This window comes from Polyodon spathula, chromosome 26 (assembly GCF_017654505.1).
Source record: "Polyodon spathula isolate WHYD16114869_AA chromosome 26, ASM1765450v1, whole genome shotgun sequence".
Classification (NCBI taxonomy): Eukaryota; Metazoa; Chordata; class Actinopteri; order Acipenseriformes; family Polyodontidae; genus Polyodon; species Polyodon spathula.
The window spans coordinates 11,657,107-11,684,860 of NC_054559.1; the positions used below are offsets into that span (position 1 = coordinate 11,657,107).

The window sequence follows — 27,754 nt, forward strand, 5'->3', positions numbered from 1 at the left end:
TCATGATTAAAACAAAGTTGTTGTTTTTTTCAGAAGGTGCTTAGTGAAATGTCCAATGGCACCCGGTTTGATTGTAATCAAGCATTGAATGAGCGTTATGAAGATTTATCAGACCGTTTGAGATAAGCACTGTCCAAGGTGCTGATTCTAGTTCTGTTGTCATTGGGAACAGTGTATGATATGGAAATTCTAGTATCACAATTCATTATTGTTAACCATCTATTTTCTAAGTTTTAAATACGTGCATAAACTTTACAAAAAACTACGAGTAGGAACTAACGACAACACATCTGTACATTTTAACATCACTCTTTACCTGAATCGACACACTCAATCACACCAAAAACTACAAATTCATTACCTAGGATAAGACAGTTTTATGCAATGGCAAAGACGTAAGTGCTGGTTTTCGTTCATGAAAACAACATGTTATGAAATCTTTGAGGGAAAACAACTGCAATCGGACAATCTATCTCCCGGGAACCGAAACCAACGGTAACTGCTGTTGCTCAGAATGGTGATCCGTTTTTCTGGGATTCCGTCTGCTCCTGGCGGGGCTTTGCGCGTCTTCAGCGGGTCTGACCGACACTATGAATCTCCTCCTAAAGGTTTCACACAGCACAATGTAAATAAACGGGTTTAGGCAGCTGTTTGCGTAGCCCAGGCTGATAGCAACCTTGTAGGCATAATAGAATGATAGCGTCGGCTGATCTACCGCCAGCTGAATCAATTGCAACATATAGAAGGGAGCCCAACAACAGAAGAAAACTAGACAGATAGTGATTGCTATCCTGGTCACTTTTTTAGTCTTTATCCTGGCACTTCTCTGCGTAGTTAGAGCCTCCGAGGAGGTCATTCTGAGCAAAATCCTCCAGTAAGCCACTGAGATAACTGTGAAAGGTATGGCAAAGGCGATGAAGAACTGGTATAACGTGTACCAGTAGATATCTATCTCCGGGTTCGGCAAGCGAATCCCGCAACCTAACACTCCACCGGGCAAAGGAATCAGCCGGGCGTACATCCAAACGGGAGTGATGCTGAGGAACGACATGACCCAGAGGATGCTAATTATTAGAACGGCAACAGCGGGTCTTCTGAACCGCGCAGAGGCGAGGGGGTAGACAGTCGCTAGGTACCTGTCAAGTGTCATGGCAGTCAGGATGTAGGTGCTGGTAAACTGACTGTTGGTGTCTAGGGCTGTAATGATCGTGCACACAGTCTCTCCAAAGTGCCACACTCCGTTACCCAGCAGCTGGTGAATGAGGAATGGCATCCCTAGCAGGAAAAGCAGGTCCACAACCGATAAATTAACGATGAATATGTCGGGGACGCTGCTTCTACACCTGAACTTTGACTTACTGAACACGGTGAAGATGACTATCACGTTCCCTATTATGCCCAGCAAGCAGATAATGCCAAAAACCGTTGGCATGAACACGCTGCCGTATGCAATGTATTTAGTTGAATCTGTGTAAAACAAAACCCAACAACATCAATTAGAGATCAAGGATTATACTCTGCATTGTAAAGCTACATAAACAACCTAGACGGCGAAACAAGTATTTTATTAATTTCCATGTTTAGTGGTTGTATTTTCTTAAAGCTATTACATGATAGAAAATTGTAACTCCTGAACAACTACAACTGTATTGACGAATTACAAAAAATCTCACCTGTGTTGGATTGGTTTTGTTCTGAGTCTGTAATATTTGCAGTGGAAACCACACTTCCCATATGATCCATATTGTCACCAGTCTTAGTTACTTTCTTCTTTCTCTGAACTGTTTTTTTTTCAATGTTTTTGAAACATTAATGGCTCTTACTATTACTGACCAACTGTGATAAGTCGAGCATGAGCGGGGTCTTTTCAAGCCATGTGTGACTGGTGTCTGAAAGGCATTTAAATTGTGCGCAGCACCAGCGACCATCAGTGCTCCTCCTCCAGGTAATTGTGGCAAAATCACCTCGCAGTTAAAGGCGCCCTGGGGATATCCACTTGCTGCAGTTGAATTTTACACATCCCCTGCACATTTAAAGTCTATTAATGCACAAAAAAGTCTGCAATTGCTTTTGTGTTTGTACAGGTGCACTCCTGCTGGTCTAGCTGGCTTTACTATGTTCACCAAACACTCCAAGTAGAATATATGTTAAAAATCAGATGCATAGATTCTTTGGAATGGCATATAAATTAATTGTATATTTATTTTATAATGGTTGATCAACCCTACTAAATCCAAAACTAGTAAACGCAAAGGTGAAACCACAAGATAAAATGGACAGCATAATTCAGGTGATTGGCACCATTGGTCTTTCCAGGCATTATTGGATTATAACATGGATGCACCTCATCTCATAAAATGGTTGAGCTCTAAAATCTTATTTTCCATCATGCTTTCAACTGTATGTTTTCCTAACTCAGTCATGGTCTGGTCAATTCAATATTCACGGCTTGAGCTAGACATTTGTCTTTTGGGATCATATCAGAAGAATGTTTATCCTCTGGTGGTTCTGTTCTCTCATTGTAACGGACACTGCCCATTTAAAAAAATGTGGTCAGTGTCTATAAATATACACACTGGTAATAAAAAACTAAATTGAGAGAGAGAGAGAGAGAGAGAGAGAGAGAGAGAGAGAGAGAGAGAGAGAGAGAGAGAGAGAGAGAGAGAGAGAGAGAGAGAGAACCTGTCTGATAAGAAGCATTTTTCATTCATGGGCTGGAAATTATAAAAATTGAATCTTATGATACAATCAGCCTGTACACTGAGGACATTTATTTTATGGATGTCTGAATAAATTGTAGAGCTAATCCAAGGCAATTGCCTACAGACAGCACTGGCTGATCCAGAAATCTTAACTGTAGAAAGCTCCAGCAGCAAAATTGTCTTGTCATACTAAAAAAATTCTGTATGTTATAGAATAGATGTTTTGGAAGTGTCAGTTACTTATTTTTATGCATTGTGAACTGCACTGCAAGAAGCAAACTAATGCCAGTGTATTTTCAGCAATTGCATTCAGGAGTGTTTATCAATGCAACCAAGTAAGAAAAAGAAGGAAGTCATTGCAAACAATAAATACCAGAAAAGTTAGAATGGAAATAAACTTATTTTCAAAGAAAACATTACAAACTGGTTGCAGAAAAATGCTATTTAATAGCATAACAATGCACATTTAGAAAGGCTTTTTTACTTTCAAAAACAGACAACAATACTATTTTAATTGTATTTACTTTATCAAATCTCTTTATTTAGAAGCGCTTTGCCACATTAGAAAAGGCAGTAAGAATAATCATTTTAGGCTTATGGAGGGTAACTGAAGTGGACAAATTATCCAATACAAAATTAGATCAAAACTTAACAAGATAATGCAGAGATCATTAGCCTTGATAGCAACAATGGAAGTACAACACCACATTCCATAACTTTAGTCAGAATCTTGTTATCAGATTCATGTGTCAATCTCCACAAATCTTCCAAAGAGATCAGTCAATAATCCCTGAAAACCTGCCTGAGACCTGATCAACAGAAACTGGGAGTAACATCCCTTCGCACCTCCAGAAGAATAAAGTGGGGGAAAACTGCTTTCCCCAGTAGAATAATAAAATGGAAAACAGGCACATTCCATATCTTCATGATAGAAAAGTCACAACAATTTTCTGTTTTGGGTAATAATAATGCTATACCGTATATAAAGTTTGGCATACATTGTAGGTGGCTTCTTAGTGATGGGTATGGAACAAGAAAAAATTAAGGGGATTACACATACACATATATAGCAATTATTTCAACTAATGTGCTCTTGGGTGTTATTACAATTAATGCAAAAATGGATTTGTTCACTATAACTGAAATTATATTATTAATTAATTTGCAAAATAATATTCAATGGAGATGCAAATCCTTTGTTAAACTTAAAACACAAAGCAGACTCAAAACTGATAGTAGAACACACACACACAAATATAAGGATAATGTGCTACTAAATTTAACCCAACTGCATGTAAATATTACACTACAGAACTGCTGATGATAATATTACATACATGTGTTTTGTGCTCAGTGCTTTTTGAAATGTGTTGATGTTTTCCTAGCAGGTGTGGGAAAGCATCCTGGCTCTGCTGTTACTGTCCTTTCTGTTTTTGAAAACTTGGGTCGGGGCAGGAAGACGCGTCACTCTCACATCCTGGACCGCTTCCAATGGTTTCCTGCTTCACGTGGGCTGAGCTGAAGGCAATAAAAACACTAGTGTAATCCCTTAGCAGCCTAGCAAACTCCCATCATTCCTGCAGGAACTGCACCTGCAATTGTTGCAAAAGTATCCACAAGAGGAAGGAGCCACTTTATTTTCACATTCAGGATACGGTTTGGTCGGAAATCATTCCAGAAAGAATATTAGGAATTGACAAATACAGAAATACAATTTGCAGATAGTTCTGCAACAATGCAGAAGAAATGCAAACACAGACTGAGACAATTACAGTCTGCAAGAATGGTCTAACCCAGGTAGCATTTCATTTTGGGTTTGGAGCAATGATTTCTGATTGGCATACCTGCTGGAATGATTTTACAGTGACAGTTTTATCTCTCATTACAATCACAACACTTACTTAGCAGGATCAGCATGGTGGTAGTTCCTACATGTGAAGAATATTCTGAGAAAAAAAGGTTCTGTTGTAAAACACTGTCAAGTTACCGTCAGACTGGCTTATCAGAGGCAAGAAAGTATGTGGCGGCACAATCAAGAACAGTCTGTTTCAGATTGGAACAAACGTAAAACCTCTGAGAAAGTGAGCCAGCTATCTCAGGAGAAGTGGTGTTGGGGGGTCTGAGCTGCATTGACAAGGTCCTGAGAAATGTGCCTTTCAAAGTGTTACACTGCACTGCCTGACTCCTCATCTCAGCGGACCAGCAAACCTGAAACGCCAAAAGCTTAAAAAATATTTTAAAAAGATACAGGTTGTGGTCACTATTTACATTTAATAAAAGAGGAGAAAAAACATGAAATTGCGAATTGTGTTATTCTGGCCTTCCTGCAACAGTAAATTCACAATTGCCTCAACTCTGCATGTGCCAGTTTAAATAACAACTTTTAGCAGAAATGCTTACTTGCTGTACACTATGAAATATCACATCACTTCACTCTTGTCACTGCAGTGGCTTGTGAACAAAGAATCTACTCGAAGCATGTCTATTATTAATGAAACTGCACCTTCACCAGGCATGTAATTGCTGGACAACTTTTAAATGACAAGTTGCTATGCAACTGTAAATTACTAGTTTTTAAATACTGGTACCGGGGGATTTTTTTATTTGTGTGATTTTCCTGCAATCTGCAATTAAGAGCAACTTGCCCTATCTACAGGAGCTCCAGTGATACCAGACAATGTGTTGATTTTTCAATTTTCTCTGCGGAATACAAAATGAATGAACTCGGTTATTTCAAATTCTAACAATGTACCCAGATGTCATAAAAATGGCTAATTATCTAAATCCCCGGTCTGCAAGAACAATCGCTAGATCTGAAGGTTAATGAATAAACCATTTTCTTATTATTAATATATCATACTGCAAGCTTGCCATTGCCTTAGATTACCTGATATCTTGGAGGCCTTTTAATGACTTTCTTGTTATTTGTTAAGTAACAATGCTCGGGGACGATGCGCTGGACAGACTTGGTTGGTTTGGTAAGTGTATCAAGACAAATACAAAAAAAAATATGCAGAGTAATTTATGTGGTTTCCTATTAAATGCAAAGCTATCTACATCAACACAGTAAACAATTAATCATGTTAACACGGTGCCAGGAGATCAAGGTTCACGCTGTGCACTACAACTTCAGCTAATGTGCATAAGCAGTTTAATTCCTCTGCCTTGATGTCAGGCCACAGTGCCTTGATGTTCCCTACAATATTCTCCAATTCGGACAAATTTGGCTTAGTGCCAAAGACTCATACCATAAAGAATCAGTACACTGGTAAATCCATAAGACTACAATACCCCACCATGTCCCCTGATTATTAAAAATGTTTTACTCCAGTGTGTAACGTGTATAAAGGAAAATACAGCTGCTTCAAAACTACTGAAAAGGTCATTTGAACTAACTGTTCTCCTTGCAAATTCTTACCGGCGGCTGTAGTAATAGTCAAGCATGTTGGAGGCTGTGATGTAGAAGACACGGAGGATGGCAGACACAGCGAAGGCAATGATGGCGAGACCACAGAGCACACACAGCAGGGCTATTCCACTGAGCGACAGCAGGAAACCTGTCGACACAGCAATGTCTGTGAGGAAACAACCCACTGAAAGCATTTCCAACAAAACTTTCATTTTGGTCCACACAAATACAGACTAAGAAAATGTATGTTAATGGCAGGCAAATCTAGATCTAGAAAGTTTTGTGTCTTTAAAGTGCAGTTTGCTTAATGGGAAAGGGCCTTTGACTCGTGAGTATAAGGCACAGTACATGTTATTGAAAACATTATTTTATCATAGTGTCCTCCTTTTGCAGTTTTATGCCCATACAATTAGCTGAAGGGCAGCATCTGACAAGCCCATAATAGGTTGCATCAGCAGAGTTTATTATTGAAGCTTTAACAACAGGAATGTGTCCTTTTAATACAGAGCATGAAGCCAAGTGTTCCAAATGCCCAGCTGCCTGAGGCTGAACCAAAACTGTTACTGTATTGTGTTTGCAGCAGTCTTACCAGAATTAAAGATGCTGATGTGTGAAATCCCATTAGTCCCAAACCTACCCACAGAGGAAAACTGCCTCCCCGCCTATCACAAATTAAATCCACGAAGAGGGTAAACCGTAACTACCTACGTCCATACCAGTCCATGGTTTAACAGCAGATTTAACACCAACTAATCACCCTTTCTTCAATCAAACTGACTGTCCCGGAGGTCCTCAATGAATCTCACAAACAAGTATTTATCAAGGAATAATTTGCAGACCAATCTGAAATTTTTCTTCCAGTATTACTCTTATGGTACCCTGGATGACTGTAATTCCAACACACAATATCCTCTGTTTAATCTTGAAGATTATCTCCATACAAGTATTTTTAATAAATGATTTCCATTACATGAGAGTAGGTGTTAAAACTTAATGCTGATATTAGACTCAGCTCTCACCAAGATAAGCACCAATTAAGACATGCTTCTTTTACTGTAAACTAATGTGATCCATCTGTGTTTACTTCCATCTGGTGATGTAGATATCCTTCTGCCTGGTGTTGATGGCTGAAGTGTAATGATGGCTCCTTGGATCAGCCTATTTTGCCTCCTTGGCATATCAGCACACACAACGGCTGCAGTGCTGGCTCCAGGGATCAATCAGTGTGGTCTCCTTAGCGCATCAGCATGACAACCGTCTGGACTGAGCTGAGTAGGGTACTTCTCTGGGGTCTTCAAGTGGGCACCTTCCATCCTTGGTGTTTCGTCGACTAGCCCACAACAACACCTTAAGGCGGCTTGACAGTGATTCTGGCGTCCCAGCATCACACACCCCCCTCGGTCCCCCACTCAGCTAAGCCCAGCTTACTTACCTTCCTTTACATCAAGGTTTTTTTTCCTACTGTGCCTGCAGTCCCCAACCAGAATCTTTTTGTCTCAACCAGAGCCAGTTGCTGTTCCTCTGCTGCTTCAGATAAGTTCATCACTATGCGTCACAACTCTTGACCACTGAATCCGATGTCTCTGAGAAACTGGTTTGTGGAGTGTGCCACAAATCCTTGACAACCCACCTCCACTGCGTAAACCTGGACTCTCCATCCTCGCTGTTCCGCTTCAGCAGCTAGTCGAGCGTACCAAAGTTTCTTCATTTCATACGCCTCATCCACAGCATCCTCCCATGGTACTGTTAAGTCTATCAGGTGAACAAGACGTGCTGATCCAGACCACAAGACAATATCAGGTTGAAGGTTAGTGGTGGCAATCTCAGGTGGGAAAATAAGCCATTGTCCAACATCTGCCAGCATTTTCTAGTCTCTAGCAGTTTCCAATTGTCCTAGAAGAGTTTTGGTTTTAATACCTTTTCTTGGAGGTTGCTCTCCTAGATGGAGGAATTTGGTTCTTCATGTGTCATATATTAATGGCATTGGTGGCAACGTGTTGGTCATGCTGTGCTTGTCTTATTAGCTAAAGCCAAACATTGCAACACCTGGTCATGACGCCAATTAAAGCGTCCTTGGCCAAGATCCACCTTACATCCTGTCAAAATGTGTTTTAATGTAGCTGCCGATGAACACAAAGAACACCACGGATCCTTTCCTACCCATAGCTTAAGGTTATATAGCTGTGGCGATGGGAGAACATCATATGTTGACCTGATGAGGAAACTGATCCTGCTCTGTTCCACTGTCCATAGATCTCACCAGCCGATCTTGTGTTGCTGCACACTCTCCCATCTCATCCATTCTCCCTGCTTGGCCTGGGAAACTGCTTTTACAAACCTCATCCTCTCTTCCTGCTTTTGCACCTCGTTGACTACCTCCATTGAACTGGGGCTGCTTTGTGCCATGTAGGAGGAGCTGAACTAAGAAAAGGCCTCCTCTTCCATGCTGTACTTGCCCCATCATATCACTGATATGAAGGGAAGCCACTGAATATCCCACAGCGTCCTTTGCCACCCACTGTCTTCCAGTTTTCAACACAGGTGCTACATCCCTCACATATTCATTGTGTGACTCTACCAATGTAATTTTCAATCAAACCTTGGGGCACTTAAACTCTTTGGTTAGGGCTGAGAGTGGCAGCTGCAGTATCCCTTTACCATACAGTCATAACCATTGCCTGACGTTTGCACTTATCTGCTCCTTATTTTATTGTATTTAATCCTGCACTTAACCCAATCTGTAGTATTTTGCATTTCACTCGTACTCTTATCTAACCCTGATGTAACTATCAACACTTATCTGCTCTTGAACTGGCCTGATATTTTGTATCTTGCTCTTAATTGTACTGTAATTCTTAATATGTATTTTTTTGTATACAACTGTAAGTCGCCCTGGGTAAGGGCATCTCCTAAGAAATAAAATAAGAATAATAATAGTATGAACTGATTAACACTTCCAGCTTCTCTACTGTTGTCATGGAAACCTCATACACAGTGAATGGCCACATCAGTCTTGGCAGTAGGCCAAACTGAAAGCACCAGAGCTTAAGTTTGCCTGGTAAAGCGCTGCTGTCTATGCTCTTCAACCCTTGCACTGCTTGTTGTCTCATTTCTCCCACAGGAACCGTGTCTTTTAGGGCCTCATCGTACCATCTCCCAAGACTTTTCACAGGCTTCTCAGACACTGCTGGTATTGCCTCACCGTTAATGTAGAACCTCTTATCTGTTACTTCACCTTTAATTATAGAGATGCTCCTTGACTTAATGGGCTTGAATTGCATTCGTGCCCATTCAATGTTATTGATTAGTTTGACCAGTAACCTAATTAAAGTTAAACATATTGTTGAACAATCAAAACTATGTTAATAGTCACGACTGCCCTCTACTGGTGGGTAATGGTACAATTACCTTGCAGGAAGACAAGCCCAACAAACGAGACAATAGCGAAGGTCAGGAAGAGGCCAACAGGTACTGTTGCCATGGCACCAAACAACAGCAGGGCCAGGGCAAAAAAGGGGTGGCCATCAAGGTACTGTCCCACTGGGGTACTCCTGATATCTGCAAGCTGACAAATGGAAATAGGTTATGATTACCAAAGGCAATTAGCAGAAGCCTTAATTGGCAATTACATTTAAGGAACAACCATGAGGTTAATATTACTGATAATATTAATAACAATGGCTTATAGACATTCAGCAGTTCATAACTGTGACAGTAGTATGGTGTGCTGGTCCTATAAGGAAAGGAAATAAGTAAAATGCCAATGAACTGGATATGCCAGCAATTAAAAAGCAAGAAAGGGTAGTGCTAAAGTACCTGCTGCATTTACAGACAAAAATAGCAATACTGCATTTACTGAGGGAGACATTTTGACTGCATTAATTTACACTTTTCTTGTTGCTTATCCCTAATTCTGTGTAACCTGCTTGCTTTTGTAAATTATAAGTGAAACGAACAATGTACTGTTATTGTTTGAAGTGCCACTGTAACATCTTTCCAGTAATACAGCATGCACTGCCAAATTTGCCAATATTGATATATGTTACCAGTTTGCAGCATTTTTGTAAGACTGGTAAGAATTCTACACAGCAGTAAGAATGAACTAAATTGCATGAAGGATCTCTTAAAAGAAACTTCCAAGTTAAACTGCTGTAGAGGATATATTCTCCACTATCCAAAGAGACTCAGGATTCAGGTTGGTTACCAACTCCAGATATTTTAATCAATGCATGCAAGGGAAGAATTTTAGGGTAAGTGGGGTTACAGTGGATATTTATACAGGGTTTGTTACAAGCTTGAAGTTAGGGTGTGTCTGGTGCTTTTTACAGCTGTGCTACCAGAAAGTTCAGTAGGACAAGAAGATAGAGTATAGCCAGTGTTATCAGAGGTGATGGCCTAGGAGTGGGTGTAATGCTGTTCAGAAGCTTGAGGGTTAACTGTTACCCTTAGCTGATGTAATCACTGTCTGTTATAGACAAAGGCATTTTGTATTCAGTTAAATATACACTGTCAGAATTCAATAATTTTCCTCTTCACTGCACACTGGGATTAAAATGTTCTCAGAATTATAATTTTTGTGTGTGTCTTATTATTGCTAACACTGGATAGTAGTTTTAGCTTGCATTCTGGTGCTGTGCAAAATAACAGGCAGCACAAAACAGTTCAAAATCTATTGAAAACCCACCTCAGGCCGAACAACACAGCACAAACAGATAATTGCATGCGGCTTTGCACAATTGCCTTTATATTGCTTGCTGCCTGACCTTTTGCCACCTTTCTCTACATAATAAGGTTTCTTGGTGATGGTATTTCAGAAACCATTTAGAAATTCCAGCAATGAATGAAATACTGTCTAGCTTCATAATCTGTATCTACACTACATTCAAGAGTGGCAATGTGCAGAGAATCACTCTTTAATCAACAGTTAACACAATATTACACAATCATGCCTAGTGAGCAGCAGGGTACAATGAATGAAACTACATGGGGTTAAATCAGAATTATGGCAAAGCTATTTAATCAGAGGTACCTTTGACTTGCTGTTCAGGGTGTACATTATTGCATTTAGCAGGCTCTGTAACTCCTGCATGTCCTTGGGGAACGAAATTCCTCCACTTTCCAACACTGTTTGAAAATGAGTCAACTATGAGTGAGGAAACAAACATCCATCCGTTAAAAATCTCTTCTGCACCCAGGATTACCGAAACAGGATAAAAGGGAAAACCAATAAGAATACTATATTATTGTGATTATTATGCAAACCATTTAGTAACACAATATATTAGTTTTGGAAAGAAACATATATAGAAACACATGTACAATAAACAGAACAAGAACATTAACCTGAACATCAAATTTCACTTTGACATTATTATTATTATCAATAAGGTAATCCGTTGCTCCATCACAAGGTGGGAACTAATATGGCAAATGCAATAGAAAATTGAGATGAAAAACTGTAATTTACAGGTAACTTGCAACTTCGAGAGCAAAGTTAATTACGTAAAACAAATACTAATACTAGGTTTTGATTGCAGCACAGGGTTTCAACGTAAGAAGCTGTTGGAAAAAAAAGAACATTTATTTTTTTTTAATTTTAAAACAAAAACAAAAACAGAAGGCCTTGTTATATTGTCGAACCTCAGAACCGTGATGACAACAAAGGGCCTAATCTTCACCTTGCAACAAGCAGACAGTCCTACCGGCAGCAAGAATAAAATACAATACAATACTATCCTACTTACTGGTGATCCCAGGTTTCTTTAATCATTAAGCCACGGATCTTCAATATGGTTTCAACTATAGAAGATAAAAATGAAAACGGCGAAGAGCCCGGTTTCCTTACTTACCCTTTGCATAATGTTTTTTTTTTTTTTTTTTTTTTTTTTTTTTTTTTTTTCCCCGCTTGCGTTTCTGTTGAAACTGGGCGATATATTTTGCTGTTTAATCTCGATTTCCGTGTCTGTGTCTATTTCTATGGGGGCTGCCAGTGTATCTAAGCATATTCCCAGACACGGGACCGTGGAGCCACGATTTTAACCCCTTTGTCCTGGTAATAGATTTACTCGCCCCAGCTTCGGTATCGTAACTGAACATGTAACAACATTTTTAAAACAGCAGATACAAGATATGTAAGTATTTGAGGGTTTGTACAACTATGCATGTGACATGCATTCTAATTAAAAAATATTTCCGTATTTTGTCAAACAGACAAAATAAAAACAAGACATTCTAAAAGTAAGACTAGAGTATATACCTGAATGTTAATATAATACGATATACAATCAAGCTAAAACCCAGATCTGGAGCATTATATCATTATATATGTTGGTTTTGATGTTGTCCAATTTTATTGAACACTACGTATTCCACCCCTTTAGCAGAGGCAATCCATGTGCCACCTGTGGTTTTGTGTATGATTATTATTCCAAGATAAAAAGCTTTTTAAAAGCCATTAGTTGATGATCAAATGTCAGGCATCTTTGCTTTCATGACTGTTGGAAAGAAAATCTAGCAATTGCAATTTTGGGAAACATAAAACTTGGCAGAATGTATTGATCTTTTCACACTTGAATGAATACGTCAATAGCTATTGCTTTTAGAAGTGGTCTTGAGTAAACATATATGTCTGTTCAATTTAATTCAAATACATGCCTCGGTTTTTTTTTTTTTTTTTTTTTTTTTTACCCCAAACTCTTTTAGATCAGATGCAGGTAGTTACAGCATGTGTTGTAAGGAATTGATTCTGGATTTGGGCAGTTCCTTGAATTATTAAAAGTAATTCCCGAGGCAGTACTGTCTTAGATTTCCCACCATTTTGTGGGTGCCGCTGGGCAGACTAAAACAGCTTAAATACAATATGATCATATGATCCTATCTGGGCCAAACGCAATCGCAGTTAGCCATGCTTTTTAATTCACTGCCCCACTGTAAATATCATGGTCAGTACAATAAACAGGTCACAGTACTTCACTGACCTTTGCCCAAGGACCACCTCCAAAATAAGGCTCTACTCACAAGCAACGATCAGCTCCTTCACGCTTCTCAGTATAAAAAATCACACTGGTTAAAATACTGTCAAAACTTAAATGCAGTCCATCAAATAAGCATGCATAATATTATAATATAAATTTCTAAATACACTTATCCCTAATTCAAAGCAACCATGAATGACACTAGGAAAAATATTGCATTCTTCAAAGAAACACACAGGCAGGTTATGATGTCAACCACAGAACTATAAACACAGACCTTAAATTATTTGGAAAGTTTGTATAAGCAAAGAGTAGGCAAGTTAACATGCCTTATTCTTTAGTTTTCTTTTAAACGAACCTGCAAGTACAATTGGAAGTGTAATTTAATGACGTGCGTGCTCGGCTAGCTGAAGCCTTATCTCTCACCTGATCGCTCACGGAGAATAAGTACTAGATAATAAATCGCCTGAGGCTTAAGTTGCTTTGAATAAAATACCATTGTCATTCCGGTAAGTGGAATCTGTTTCGTAGCAACAAAGCACGCGGTAACCAAGAGCAACGGCAGTCCCGGATGTTTATACTGTCGTCCACCATCTGAGCGAAATGAAATGCCGATACAAAGGGAATCGAAGACTTCGAAATTAAACTTGCAAAGAAAAGGAAACAATTGTGCAGTTGTTTTTAGCAAACAACCACGATTACAAGAACATTTTATATAGAAATGAGTAAGAAAAAAAATGCGACATAATAGCTAACGTAACTTTCCAGCTAACTTAAAGTTAAAGGGATGCATTGATGCACTATCGGAGATTGTTGCAAAACCAAAATTATCACGAAATAACAGGTTTGGAAAATTGTTCAAAAGCTTGAAGAGCGCAGCACAAACTTTTAGAGTACACTGTTTTTAAGTGTCGCACAAGTTAAATTGTGTTTTTTTTTTTTTGTGGCAAAATCGATTATCTACTTGATGTCATTTTATTTGTAAAGCAATTGAATACAAAAACAGATCTCGGTAACAAGCAAGACATCACCAGCAGGTAAACTTTCCTTTGTGATGACAGGGGCTGTGGAAGTCTGTCATCTTTCTTTTTAGATTGCCTTCAAAACAGAAACCTGGGTTACTTTGGAGAGAAGACAAACGTTATTTTCTACAATTACAATGTCTATTATATATATATATATATATATATATATATATATATATATATATATATATATATATATATATATATATATATATATAATGTAAAACAGCAAATAAATGCAATACGTTGTTCATAAATACACAGAAGAAAATGGAACGCCGACATAAGATAAGACAACCTTTATCTTTTATTGAGTTTTTTTATTGGAAGAAAATACAGTATTAGCCTAATGCATGGGCATTTCTCACTAGGCAGCTGAGTGTCATTCCAGGCTAAATTGAGAGTACTTACATAACAATTCATATAAATCATACATTAGTTGAAGTCCTGTGACTATGGATCCTACTGTTTAGTTGAACAGAAGGAGGATAAAGCCAGTTGAGTTTACAAAGGCCACTAATTTCAAATTGTATTACCTGATCTTACCTGTTAACCAGTCCATTTGCAACCAGTTGTATTTGCCTTTCTGTCAATGTTTAAGTGCTGGGCTTAGGGGCTGGATAATTATATGTGCAACTGAATATATGTTGGTTAACTAAAGTTGAAACAGCATATGGATATACAGTATTTTATGAAGTCAGTGGTTTTAAATACAAACTCATATATTTTTATTTTATTTCCGATGCAGAACGACTCCATCTTCAACATGAGTCACACAACACGATTGCCAGTGTTGCCTCCTCTACCAGCTGCATTATCAGAGGAGCCATCTGAACTTTATCAGGCAAGCTGCCTGATGCGTTTCCTGTTTGCATGTTTAATATTAGTTCCAAGACTTAATTACTATTTTTGCTATATAAATGATATTTAAAAAAAAACAAAAACACCCCCCCCCCCAAAAAAAACCAAAAACAAAACAGTAATAGTCATTACTTCAGTTGTATCCATGGATATTTATTGTACTACTGTAAATGGAGTCATGGTGACCTTTTTTTTCATGGTACCTGTAGTTGATATACTTGCTTTTTTACTTGTTTGTCTTCAGTGATCTAGTTGGCAAAGCAAACACATTATTGCTACCATTGTTCATTATACAGAAATGAATAGCCAGTATTGAAAAATGTAAGGATGTTTCGATTGTCCAATAATGCTAAACAACAAATGCAGAGAGTTAAAAAAAAAAAAAAAAAAAAAAAAAGCACAATTATGTTTGATTCTGTCTGTGACCACCTCTGATGAACCAGGAACAGGTTGCATAGATCACTGAAGGGACTACAGAGATATTTACAGCAGTGATAAGAATGCTCACACACAAGGCAGTCACTCGTCTTGCAGCAAACATGTCCACTGTTTAGTGATGTATGCTTCTCATGTGTGGACCTTAATAAAAATTAAGTGGTGCTACTCAACAAATGCTTCCTCTGAAAATGTTAATTTGATACTTCCTTTCATCTGCTATTTTAGGTCTATGATAGAGTCCATTTATAATATGCACTGTAGCATGGCAGCACACAGTGCAGTATGCAAGAAGCCTGTGGTAGCTGAGCTGCCTGAAAATCAATGCAATGTTCAATGGTGATAATTAACAAAATGAATTCAGAAAAATCGAGAGGCGCACAAACACCTTTAGTGTTTGTGTTAAATGTGATATGAGTTTTATTTTAAAGCCACTCTGTTTGTTTTTGAAATCTGGTAATGGTGTAAAGGTATAAATTATATATATATATATATATATATATATATATATATATATATATATATATATATATATATATATATATATATATATATACACACACACACACACACACACACACACACACACACACACACACACACACAAATTTACGTTACTGGTATAATACAACAGCACATTGAAGAACTTACTTTTCTAGTATGCATAAATAATAATAAAGTATACAGTTATAGACCGTAAAACCATATTTACTTTGTATCTGTTTCAGATTGTTCTTCGGAACAGCCACCTCCCTCCCATTCTGCAAAGCACCTCATGGACCTTGGCTGTTCCTTTTAAAGAGCAGAGACACCACAGGAGTCCAAGTGAATCTATTGGGAACAACTACACCCTGAGTGCAAGCAACCTGAAAATAAAGGACCTGCAAAGGAAATTTCCTTATGCCAGGGCCAGTACAACTCTGGTCTCTCCAAGACTGAGGCCTCTTTCTCGTATCCTTTTCATTCAGCTGTCGGCTTGATGTCTACGAAGGATCAGAGTACAAGTTGCATACATATAGAAAATGCTTTGAGGTTGCTCATTTTTAGTTTGTAACCAGCAATGTAATACTTCTCTAATGTGGAGGCTTCCTGATATTCATGGCAAAGGCTACAGTGTCCATCTTTTTGTGCCTATATATTGCATCCCAATTTCCATTCTTCCCACCCACCACACTTCTCACTTATCTCTGACAGCTGTCCAGTGTTCCAAACAGAAAACCTTTTAGAAGGGTTTTTTCCAATCTAGTTTTGCCTTTAGACTTTATCAGTTTTTAAATGGAACACCGTTACATGTTGATATCACTGTAGAATTCAATTGCACTTCTTTTCTGAGTGATTGCCACAGACCCCACTTCCCATTGCACTGAAAATCTCAAGGGGGTATTATCAAGTAGTGTCAACACATTGTGCCTGGCTCCACTTTCACACTGAATGAAAATTAATGCCAGATGATAGCATGACATCTATGTTGGCTTTTTTATATTCAGTGACACATTGCAGTAAAAATTCTGATTAAAGTTCTGATTATGTAAAAAAAAAATCTTTTATTTATGAGTCAGTCAGAAATTTCGGAGTTCTTAGAAGCAATAAGAAGAAATGGAACTGAAACTATCAGTAAAAACTTTTAAAGTTTCTGACAGGGCGTGCATTATGTGCAGTACGTCAGGTCTGCAGTGCAATGTATCAGTCTCATCTGTCCGTGGAATACCGTATGCGTATGATAAGAGATAACACCTCTTGGCAGACAGTAAGCAATAGAATGATCATAATTGCAGTTTCCCACTGTCCATCATTCCATAATCTACCTTGATTGAATGATTAGTAACATTGTGTTAAAAGTTAAAGATTCCTCTTAGATCTGCAAGCACACCTTCATCCTCACTTTAACACCCCCTGCCATTTAGTGCAGAGACAAGTTTGGTGGTGGTTGCTGACCAATTTCCACTGAGACCAACAAAATATTTTCTCTAGTGACCTTATTTGGATTTGGTGCATGGCATGAAAGGCTTATGAATTAACCCACTTCCTCATAAACTTTGAAATGTAAGAGGTGCAAAGGCTATTCATGCAAAACAATATATTCATATATGTGTGTTGGTATTTTGCTCCTGAGCTTTGTAATTCTAGCTTCAAAAACATCTCCCCCAGTTCACAAGAAACTGAAGCTTGCATCAAAAAGCAAATCTTTGGCTGAAAGGTAATTCAATCAGAATTGCATTCCTGTGAAGATAATTTTTTTTCAAGTCACATAACAAATCGATAATTCTTGACACACTGTAGCCAGTATGCATGTCAGAATCCAATACCTCGGTTCCTAAATTCTAAAGCTTTAAACCGAAAATGTGGCATTACAGCTGGTATTAAAATGTCAGATTGATTTGATCATACTTCATTATTTTAATATAGTAATGCCAGTACCATATTAAGTGTTAATTCTCATAAGCAATTATTTTCCTACTTTTGCAGAGAGTCAACTCAGATGACTCTTTCCTTGCAGTCTCACTCCAGTGGACTTGACCTGGGTAACAGTGCGTCAGTTCATGCAGGAAGCCGTCCCATGACACCTATTGAACAGTTAAACAGTATGGTGAATCAGGAAGAGGAGATTTTAAAGAACATGGGAGTGCCTTCTGAAAGAGATTTGGAGGCAAGCTTTCAGTTGCACTCTTTTTTTTTTCAAAATTAGTCACGTTATATTTAATTTCTAATCGCATTAGAACCCTTTTATACCTTAAAGGTAAATGTAATAAACTGATATGCTGGACACCTATATAGAACAGGAGTGTAAAAAAAAACAACTTATATTCATCATACACAGTACTGTAATTTATGTGACCCATTATCAGTCAAACTTATCAAATTATTACTAACACTGATAAAATTGATTTCTGTAAGTCATTTATCCTCTCATATTTGTAACCCCCAACAATTAGTCAGTTACTAGTTAGTGGAACATATGTTCTAATGTATTTTATTTCAAAGCTATGCTGTTTGTGTTGAATTATTTAGAACACTGAGTTGAACACTTGACCTGGTGAACTGGTAGAATGATTGGTCAACAGTTGAATTGATTAGACCTACTGTATGCCATGTGCAATATAATCCTCTTTATCAAAGTTGTGTAACATCTTACTTGGATTCATACAAGGTATTATTTGAGATTAGCATCAGATGAACTGTACACAGAAGAAAATGTTCAATAGCAAAGCAGCTGTGTTTTACTACCTTATGCTAACAGACTAATCTAACTAAAAATAACCTATCCCTGTGATGTACAAGGCTTATAAAAATGACAACACCACCTTTGAGTATACATGCAGCTTCCCACAGGCCCTCAGCACAGGCTAATCTCGTTGAGCACTATCCCCGCTATTGAATTTCAAAGTCAACGAATTTGCTGTAGAAGCATTGCAACAAATTACTATAGGTTCAAAGAATCCACGGATGTGGAGACTTTGAAAAGTACTTTTGATAATGATTATTAGGCTGTTTCTGTTTTGGAAAGATTCTGAAAACTCCTGACTTGTATTATCTAACGCGGAAAAGTGTGTCTGTCTGTATTACATGACATGATATAATAAAGAATAACACATTTTATATCCATATATAAGTAAATATAAACATACTAGTCAAGGTAACTTCAGTGTAGAATTTAGGACACCCACTAAAATGAATCTGACAGTTTGTAGAATGTTGCTCCACACCTACAACACATTAATGTTGCTGTGCTGTAGTAAATCATGTGATTCAAAAGCAGGGAGCCTGTTGCAATATGGCAATATTTGTAATGCCAAAAACAGCATACAATTATATATATAAAGCGCGTGGGGAACAACATGCATATGCATGTAGTTGTGGCATTGAATCCTTTCCCAAGCCATGAAACTCACTTATCTTGTTACAAGCTGCAATATTGTGTTCTATTACAAATGTAATTAAGGTTATAGGAAACTATATGGGTGCCCTTAATCATAAATAGGATCCCAAGATGAGCACATTTCCATTTAGGATATGAATGTTCAAGTGTCTACTTAAGTTAAAAAAACACACTTCATGCTTTACATTCATCCTTGTTTTCATCCACTCATTTGTATTGCAAATGTTTATTTTGTTGCCAATAGAACAATTATTAGAAGTGAAGTAAACATACATTTTGACATAATGTTTAATCCAGATGCTTGTCTACCAGTTTTACCTTCTCATTGAAGGTAAAACTCATGTTATTTACATCTAAAATTTCTGCTGCCTTATGCTCGCAGAGGTATCTCCACTATTTGAACACTGGAGTCTACAGCCACATGCTTGCAGCACAAGACCAACAGCAGATGAAAAATGTTCTGCAGCTTTTGCCCCATCATCTCAAGAACAACCCTGAACTGGAAAAACTGCAAGAAAAATTAACTGAAGAGATTCATAACGACTATGATTTCAGTCTGAGGAAAAGCATTGGTAAGACATCAGGTCAAGCTGTTGTTTTTTTGATTTTACTAGACAAGGGACACCTTTTACACTGGACAAATGTACAACTTGTTATATTTGGTTTTGTGCAGAACTGTGTATTGCATTTGTTTTAGTTCTCAGTGCTTCAGACCTTTCAGTAAAGAGTAAGTAGTTGGCTTCTGAAAACTACAACGTTACACGTCCCCACGTGTTGCTGCAGCTGTTTAAATAACATACCTGTCATTTTTCTATTCATTGTTAACATCCTGACAACTTCAAAGATCTTTTCAAAATGGACGCTGTAGTGCACTGATAGCATAAAGATTAATACCCACATTGTCAAACAGGTAACACAGCAATAACGATCCATGATGTGGTACGGAACAGAAAAGCCTGAGCACTTGTTGTTATGTTTTTATTTATTTATTTATTTTTTCAATCACTCTTCCTGCAGTGACTTAGATGACAGATCTCAAACCTCTGTGCATTAGAGCAACCACTTTGAAAAGATCTTTGAAGTTGTCAGGATGTTAACAATGAAAAGAAAAATGACAGGTATGTTATTTAAACAGCTGCAGCAACACGTGGGGACGTGTAACACTGTATTTTTCAGAACCACACTACTTAGTCTTTCATAAGCTAACACAACCTGTCAAGGTAAGTGAGCTATTTGAATGTATGGATTTGCTGTATGTCTGAAACCGTTTTGTTCGGTCTACTTGTAACAATTTGTTGCAGAATAAACACTCTGTAATGCAAATACAGTAAGGCCAATGTAAGAAGAGCTGTAGGCCCTTGACCCTTACTAGTACATTTTTATTATGTATTGATATCTGCTACTAGTACCTAAATATAGTGACATGTAGAGACAAAGTGGTTTAGAGTTTCAAATGTTTCATTATCTGTTTGTAATCTGTTGCTCATTTTACTAAAAGCTAATATATTTTAGATATGCATAGAAAAAAGTCATTGGGAAAGATATTTATTTCACACCAAGCTAGCCCCTAGAGATATCTTCCGCACCTTTCACACTGGCACGCTTTACCCAGGTCAGCTATGTGATTTCACACTGCTTTTGAAGAAGCAGGGTCGACCTGGGTGACAGAAGCAAATACACAGAATGTGGACACAATGCCCAAGAAGCAGCTTGTTATGGGCACTTCCCTTTAGTGTCAGAGTGAATCACATGTTGTTTTTCATTATCATGTTGTCCATTGTGTTCCCGTTTCTGGTAATGTTGTGGACCAGCTAATGGTTCTGCTTGAATTTCTAACTGTTTAGTAAGGGAAAATTTAGTGGAATGGAGCAGGAACCTTTTTTCATATGATCTTCCATCCTAAACACTCTGCGCCCAAAACCACCAGTACTCTATGATAAGATACACCTTCTCTTACATACGGCTTTTGAGAAATAGGCTTAACTGCAGAAATTGTGGTTAAGGCCTCATTTTTTATCTTTCTAAATTACCTAACAGCACCATTTTTTTTTTCAGTTGATTACATTTTAAAAGATCCTTCAGAAAGAACAAGGCTTTTCATTGCAAGCATCCCTCGTTCATTTCCTCAAAGAATAATTCGAGCCCCTGTTCCTTGGAGCAGCAGTTACAGAGACGCCAAGAACTGGAACGAAACTCATCTTTTTAATGTGAATCCCATGATGCTTGAGCTGCAGCAGCTCTGGTGTAAAGAGTAAGATAGACTTCCATTTTTTCCTCATAATGAGCTAATCTGAACTGTTGTTATGTTTAGGGGCATGTGAAGATTTTGTAGCTATCGGACATCATGTATTGAATTTATGTTCTGGCCATACTTTAACAACATGGGGTGAGTCTGTTTATACTGCTGAGCACGTAACACAGTGTCCTCATTATTGAGAAGTGTGAAGTCTTTCAATTACATTTGCTCACTAATGCTGGATGCACTTGCATAGGGTTATTGATGTAGCCTAAGTAATTGTATAAAGAGCTGACTGTGCCAAGGTTGTGTTAAGTTAAGCTTAAACACAAAACTAGACACAATTTGAGAAGCAACACCAAGCGCAGAATATGTATTCAGAATAGAATTTTAATTATTAACAAGGCTATCAATCAATGACTGTGCCAAACCATGACAAGGTGTGATTCGTCATCTAGTTTAATGGGCATTATTGATTTAAGGATCTGCCACATGTTTCTCTGCAGGTTTGCCACGCTGAGATTTGTTACGCTGGAAGCACTGTTTTCCGCAAGTCTGCCACTGCTGCCTGTAGAGTTTGAAGACCTGATTCACAAACAGTGCCTGGCAGCACGCACCACTCTACAAACCAAGTAAGTAACTCAGATTAATCTTATTTGCTTTGGGTAAATCCGCTAATTTGCTGTGGAATCCTTGCTGAGGGTGTTCATTTATGCTTTTTGTATTGCCACATTAAAAAAAAGCAGAAGCAGCCCATCAATCCAATTCTGTTCTGGTTTAATTTTTTTCCCTTGGCACAGAGATATTTGTATTGTAACTAAATATGTTCCATGGGTGATCCCTGTTTCTCCATGGTACAATATGCATCATAAACCAAACACATATATACAGTCTGGTTTAAAATAGACACTTGGGTGTATTTTATTCATCTACATTTTGGTGGATTTAAGTATTGGCAGCTTTTAAATCATCAAAATGGGAGCCTCCTTAGTGTTTGTTTACAATTTAAAAATACTAAAAAGAAACGCAAGACAATGAGAAAGACTTATAGTCAAAACAATTGTAATTTAATTCTATATGCCAGCATTCCTGCTTGTTTCTTATGCTGTGTCATTCACTCTAAGCTGTAGAAATGTTCCTGAAATCTATAATACTGCAGCACAAAACTATTGGAGTTGTGCAGGGCCACAGTGTAACACCCCTCTGTTTTGCACTCTCCAGATGGATTCCAGCGTGCGCGTCACTGTTTATCACCCACAAAGTACAATGGCTGCACTTGGTCCCACAGAGCGACCACGGCTCTGTTAACCTGATTCAGGAGTTCTTTGCATGTGCAGCAGCCCTAATGTCTCTGCAGCTGCGAGGAATGGTTATCAACTCCTTACAGGACCTGCTCTCATTTTTCGCAGTGCACGAGGTACTGAGAAAACAAGAGGCAATCTTTAGTGACAAAAATACAGTATATATAAATTGTTCTTTACACTCTTTTTTTATTAGTATTGAGGCTTGGTGGTCCAGTGGTTAAAGAAAGGAGCTTGCTCTTAGGAGGTTCTGGGTTCAATCCCAGCTCAGTCACTGACTCACTGTGTGTGACCCTGAGCAAGTCACTTAACCTCCTTGTACTCCGTCCTTCGGGTGAGATGTTAAACTGAGGCCCTATTGTAAATGACTCTGCAGCAGCAGTCCTGATGCACAGTCGACCCTCTAGTCTCTGTAACTTAGCTTTGGATAAATGCATCTGCTAAATGACTTAATAATAATAATATATTCTAAAATAAGCTATTATATCATAAATCGATACCTCCATGTATATTATAACAAACATTTCTCATACAGTAGCCCCCCCACTAATGACAAAAGTCATAGACTTATTGAGTATATTTAATATCCTTGTTATAGCCCCCTGGATTAGGCATTTTTTTTTAAGTAGCTTGGTTTTAGAGGTGACTTATTTTACTATTGTATAGATCCTTCTAAGCATAATCTGTCGAACTGAAAGTCATGCTCAGCCTTAATGTTGACCCTATTGGTTTTGGATATGTTCTGTCCAATTAATTTTTTTTCAAATGCATGTTTCGTACTGTAATTTTCTGACAGTTCAGATACCAATGGGCACATCATATGAGGTGTCAGATTTGGATGAAGAATACCTAATTTTTTTATGCGATTCATAGTATATATTTCAACAGGATGGGAATGATTTTGGAGAAGAGTACAAGGAAATTGACTTTTTCAAGCCACAAATCATGATTGTCAAACTGAAAGTGAAAGAACCAGCTATAGTTTTTGAACCCAGCATGAGAGAGTGTTGGGGTCTGATTAATCGGTGCTTCGTGGAAATTGTGAACAGTACTGAAGGACTTTCCCGGGTATGTAAAATTGGCTTTTCCTGCTAAAATAGCACTCTGGAATAAGAACGTAGATTGGGATAGTGAAATATTGACAATGTCTAGTTTGTCTGTGATCGGTGCATATCTTACAATGTAATCAGCTTTGTTCTTGTGTATAATAAGACCACCATCTACAGCACCAACATGCTGTGAAATATTAATTTGTTTTATTTCACACCGTTGTTATTCATCACTAGCACTGGTGATCCATTTCTCCGCCTTATGTATTTTTTCATTAAATGATTGTCGACTGCATTATGAATGAGCATGGGAGACAAAACTAGACTGCTTATGATTTTTGCTTATTACATATTTTCCATAGTTTTTGTGCAGTTTTCTTTTTTCAATTGTTATTCCTTTATTAGTTTATACGTGTGTATGCATAATGTAATTAACGAATGCTAAGTGTTTATGCCAAGTCTGTTTTTTCTGCATGATAGGTTGAATGTGACCTGTTCCCAGAGATTCAAGGAGAGAGTCTTTGCCTGCGAGCAGTGAAATTAGATGAGCCTCTGGTTTGTGACATTGTCAACAAAACCTTGGAAATCTTCAAAAAGAATACCGTTGGCCCACAGAAGTAAATTAGTTTGATTAGCTCAGGTTCTGTTATTGCTACTAATACATTAGCCAATAGTTATAACTATTTTTGGTTTTTATTCTTCTGCAGGTATTTAAATGTGTATAAGAAATACAGCGATCTTTTAAACAACAAGGCAGAGCAAGAAGTGATTTCATTTTTAAAGGAGAATCACTCCCTGCAGGCATTTACAAAGGTAGTGTACCGGGATATATTAACCATTGCATTCCTTTTAATAAAAAATAGCTCACTATGTAGAACACTCTTTTTTGCACTTTTTTGCATTATTTGCACTTGCTGTAAACTACACTGTATTTAAATATTAAGCTTGCATTGCAACCCTTTACTGCGCTGTAACACCTGTAAGTCGCCTTGGAGAAAGGCATCTGCCAAATAAACTAATAATGGCAGTCTTAATAAAAAGTTGAAACTGAGTGGGTGATGTGAAAAAGGCTTTTTTAATAAAGATTCAAGCCTTGCAATCTAATTTGATTCCTGACTAGACACTTGTATTATTTTTTTTAAATTTAGAAATAAAATCCCTTTTTCCAGAGCGTTACTGTTCAGGACGGATTTCATACTCGAATGATTTAAATAACTACGAGAATGCTATGGCAGGCAAAACCAAAGAACATTCATGTGAAATACCCTCAATAGAGAGTGTACAGGATTAAATATAAGTAAAGCTAAATATATGCAATAATTTGAGCACATTTGATAGATTATATAGTATGATTTAGAGCTCTATGTGTAAGACTAAAGTAAATGAAACATGAGTCAAATTTCAGGTTCTTATTTTCCTGACAGTTGTCCACAATTTTAAACATTCAAGCAGTTATTTGCACATGATAATCTACAGAAGTTATGTCCAAATTTCGCAGATCAAGACTGTTTTGATTTTGTTGCTTGGGCTTTCTGCATTTGGACAATTGCTACACGTCACCTGGAATTAGTGCTTTGTGTTTAATGGACCATGGTTAAAAAAACTGTCAATAAAGATATAATACAATCAAATAATATATATATAGAACCTTTCATGTGAAGCAGCATTTGCAATCAGAGCTCAGAATCTCAACAATAAGAATTCCTGAAAACACTACTGAAAGACACGTTTGCCTACAAAATAATGCAAGTACGTGCAATCTGCTCAAATAAATCTCCCCTGCAGAGCCGGTGTCCCAGCTTACTGCTATACCAATTATTTAATACAATAGAAAAACATTACTAATAGGACTGAACTTATTTTCTATTGCAGAAAATTGAAGGTATCCATAAGTTGCAGAAGGAAATTGGCTCTCTGCACATTACTGTACCCCTGGCTGTGTTCTGCTTGGATGCTGTGAGCTTGAACGTAGACCTCTGTGTTCGAGCCGAGAAGCTCAAGGAGAGATTGATTTTGTTTGAGGTGGATGAAAACAGAGAGCTAAATAAGAGGTACAGGCACTCAAGTTGGCACAATATTATTTTGAGTAATCATGCACCGTCTGAAACAACACAATGTAGGATCTGTAGGTCCTTGAAGTAAGTCTGCTCTAAACAGACTTTTATTTCACTTTTGCAGAAATCGTCTTAATAACATGGAAAATTTTTGGCCAAATAATATGTAAACAGTCTGATAAACCCCCCAACTGATTTAGCTCTTTATGTTTAATAGATAAACAGCTCCTAACATTTGAGCTGGTTTTATAGGAAAACACCCAGATGTATTGGTTGCAAACAAATAGAATTCAGAAGGTTTCAGTAAATGTTGTTTTATTGTAGTGTTTGTCAGCGGTATGATGAGATAGCGGAGAAGATCAGTACCATCCCAAACAGCACAGAGGAGATGGTCGCTCTCACAGAGTACTTCAAAGTGGCCAGTGAAGTCACCGTGCACAAACTGAAGGACGAAATCTACGAAGCAGCCAACAGACTGGAGTTTCTCATGGAATATGCTACCTTGTCTTGTAAGGGATAGATTTTAATTAATTTTTGTATCTTGTTTTGCATGTGTGCAGTGTTTTTTTTTTTTTTTTAAAGATTAAAATCAATTATATTTTTAATGACTGATTGCATTTCCAAATCTTTGTTTTTGTTTTTGCTGTCTTTTATTCAAGACGAGGATGTTAAATTGAACAGCAATGTCTTCTACTGGCCAGACCAGATCCAGGCTGTGTTTGAGCTGAACAGGAGTCGCCTGGCGATCCGAAGAGAGCATGCTGAGGAAAGCCTTCTGAAAAAGTAATTATGAATTATTGGCTTTAAAGACAATTGCTGCAATCCTTATGGTGATTGACCTATTGTACTAAGAGGTTGCACTTGATTCAGTGGGCCATAACAAAGTACACTCTCATTCATCTTATTTTTCATGGTTATGCAAGAATGAGAAATTTCCATAATATCACCTGTTTGACAGATCCTATAAAATTGTATAATCAGCTCATTTATTCAGCAAAGCACATATTTCTAAAGAAAAGAAAGGCGAAAGATACCAATTGAAGTTGCAAATCTTAAAGAACTCAGAACACTCGAAAAGAACTCAGGAATTGAATTAAATGACTCTTAGGTATTTTTAAATTCACTATGTCTAGTTTTGTAACATTAACTTGGCTTTTCTATTTAGAAAAGATTGAGCTAGTAGAAAAAAAAAAAATGCTGCAATTTTTGTAACTTCCTTATAATTCATGTATTTTAACTGTGTCCTGACGACAGGATTTCAGAGTTTGACAAGAAACTTGTTGTGTACAACAAGAGAGTGGACAGCTTCAGGAAGAAGGAGCTGATGAGCATGGAAGAGATGAAAAACAACGTGGACAAGCTGAATGAGCTAGCCAGCAGTCTGGATGAGGCTCTGGCAGAGCTGGAGGTGAGGGTTCAAAATGCATTACTCTTTTTGCATTTATTTTGAAAGTGAATTGGGATATTTCTCACTGAGACCAAGGTCACATTTATAGTGAGGTCACATTCTCTCCTTATCATAAAAAGGTATGAACATGCCTCTATTTTATAAATTAGTTATACAGAAAAGCTATTTTTTTCCCCATTTGTTTCTGTCATGTAAGATAGAGTAATTTTATTTAGAGCTACTCTTTTCACGGTGGTTTTTAAAGAGTAAGTAGTGGGGTTCCGAAAAATATAACATTATACGTCTCCATGTGTTGCTAAAGCATGTGCATGTAATTTTTATTTTCATTGTTAATATCCGTGGATCGTTATGTTTGACATTGTTTGACATTGTTGGCAAGTAATCCTTTCACTGTCAGTGTACTAGAGCGGCCATTTTGAAAAG

At 37.6% G+C, this 27,754-nt stretch overlaps 3 protein-coding genes across 3 annotated transcripts in view; 1 reads left to right on the forward strand and 2 right to left on the reverse strand.

The window, feature by feature from the left end:
• Positions 1-1,456, reverse strand: LOC121301084 (melanin-concentrating hormone receptor 1-like). Its single transcript, XM_041230200.1, has one exon. It carries the CDS (start codon positions 1,430-1,432, stop codon positions 470-472), a length of 963 nt encoding a protein of 320 aa, XP_041086134.1. The 5' UTR covers positions 1,433-1,456; the 3' UTR covers positions 1-469.
• A 1,798-nt stretch (positions 1,457-3,254) lies between these two features.
• Positions 3,255-13,593, reverse strand: LOC121301040 (lipid droplet assembly factor 1-B-like). Its single transcript, XM_041230126.1, has 5 exons — positions 13,512-13,593; positions 11,141-11,254; positions 9,520-9,676; positions 6,121-6,259; positions 3,255-4,220 (listed from the first exon to the last, which is right to left on the reverse strand). The coding sequence occupies exons 2-5, from the start codon at positions 11,198-11,200 to the stop codon at positions 4,118-4,120; spliced, it is 459 nt and encodes a 152-aa protein (XP_041086060.1). The 5' UTR covers positions 11,201-11,254; positions 13,512-13,593; the 3' UTR covers positions 3,255-4,117.
• Positions 13,594-14,852: 1,259 nt separating this feature from the next.
• Positions 14,853-27,754, forward strand: part of LOC121300487 (dynein heavy chain 3, axonemal-like) — a 40,183-nt gene continuing 27,281 nt past the window's right edge. The window contains exons 1-15 of the mRNA XM_041229057.1: positions 14,853-14,954; positions 16,135-16,357; positions 17,534-17,603; positions 17,873-18,053; positions 19,666-19,855; positions 21,339-21,534; positions 22,026-22,151; positions 22,741-22,936; positions 23,709-23,888; positions 24,350-24,486; positions 24,577-24,682; positions 25,742-25,920; positions 26,248-26,432; positions 26,583-26,706; positions 27,178-27,331. Of these exons, the coding sequence (XP_041084991.1) occupies positions 14,853-14,954; positions 16,135-16,357; positions 17,534-17,603; positions 17,873-18,053; positions 19,666-19,855; positions 21,339-21,534; positions 22,026-22,151; positions 22,741-22,936; positions 23,709-23,888; positions 24,350-24,486; positions 24,577-24,682; positions 25,742-25,920; positions 26,248-26,432; positions 26,583-26,706; positions 27,178-27,331 (2,349 nt within the window). The remainder of the gene's footprint in view (positions 14,955-16,134; positions 16,358-17,533; positions 17,604-17,872; positions 18,054-19,665; positions 19,856-21,338; positions 21,535-22,025; positions 22,152-22,740; positions 22,937-23,708; positions 23,889-24,349; positions 24,487-24,576; positions 24,683-25,741; positions 25,921-26,247; positions 26,433-26,582; positions 26,707-27,177; positions 27,332-27,754) is intronic.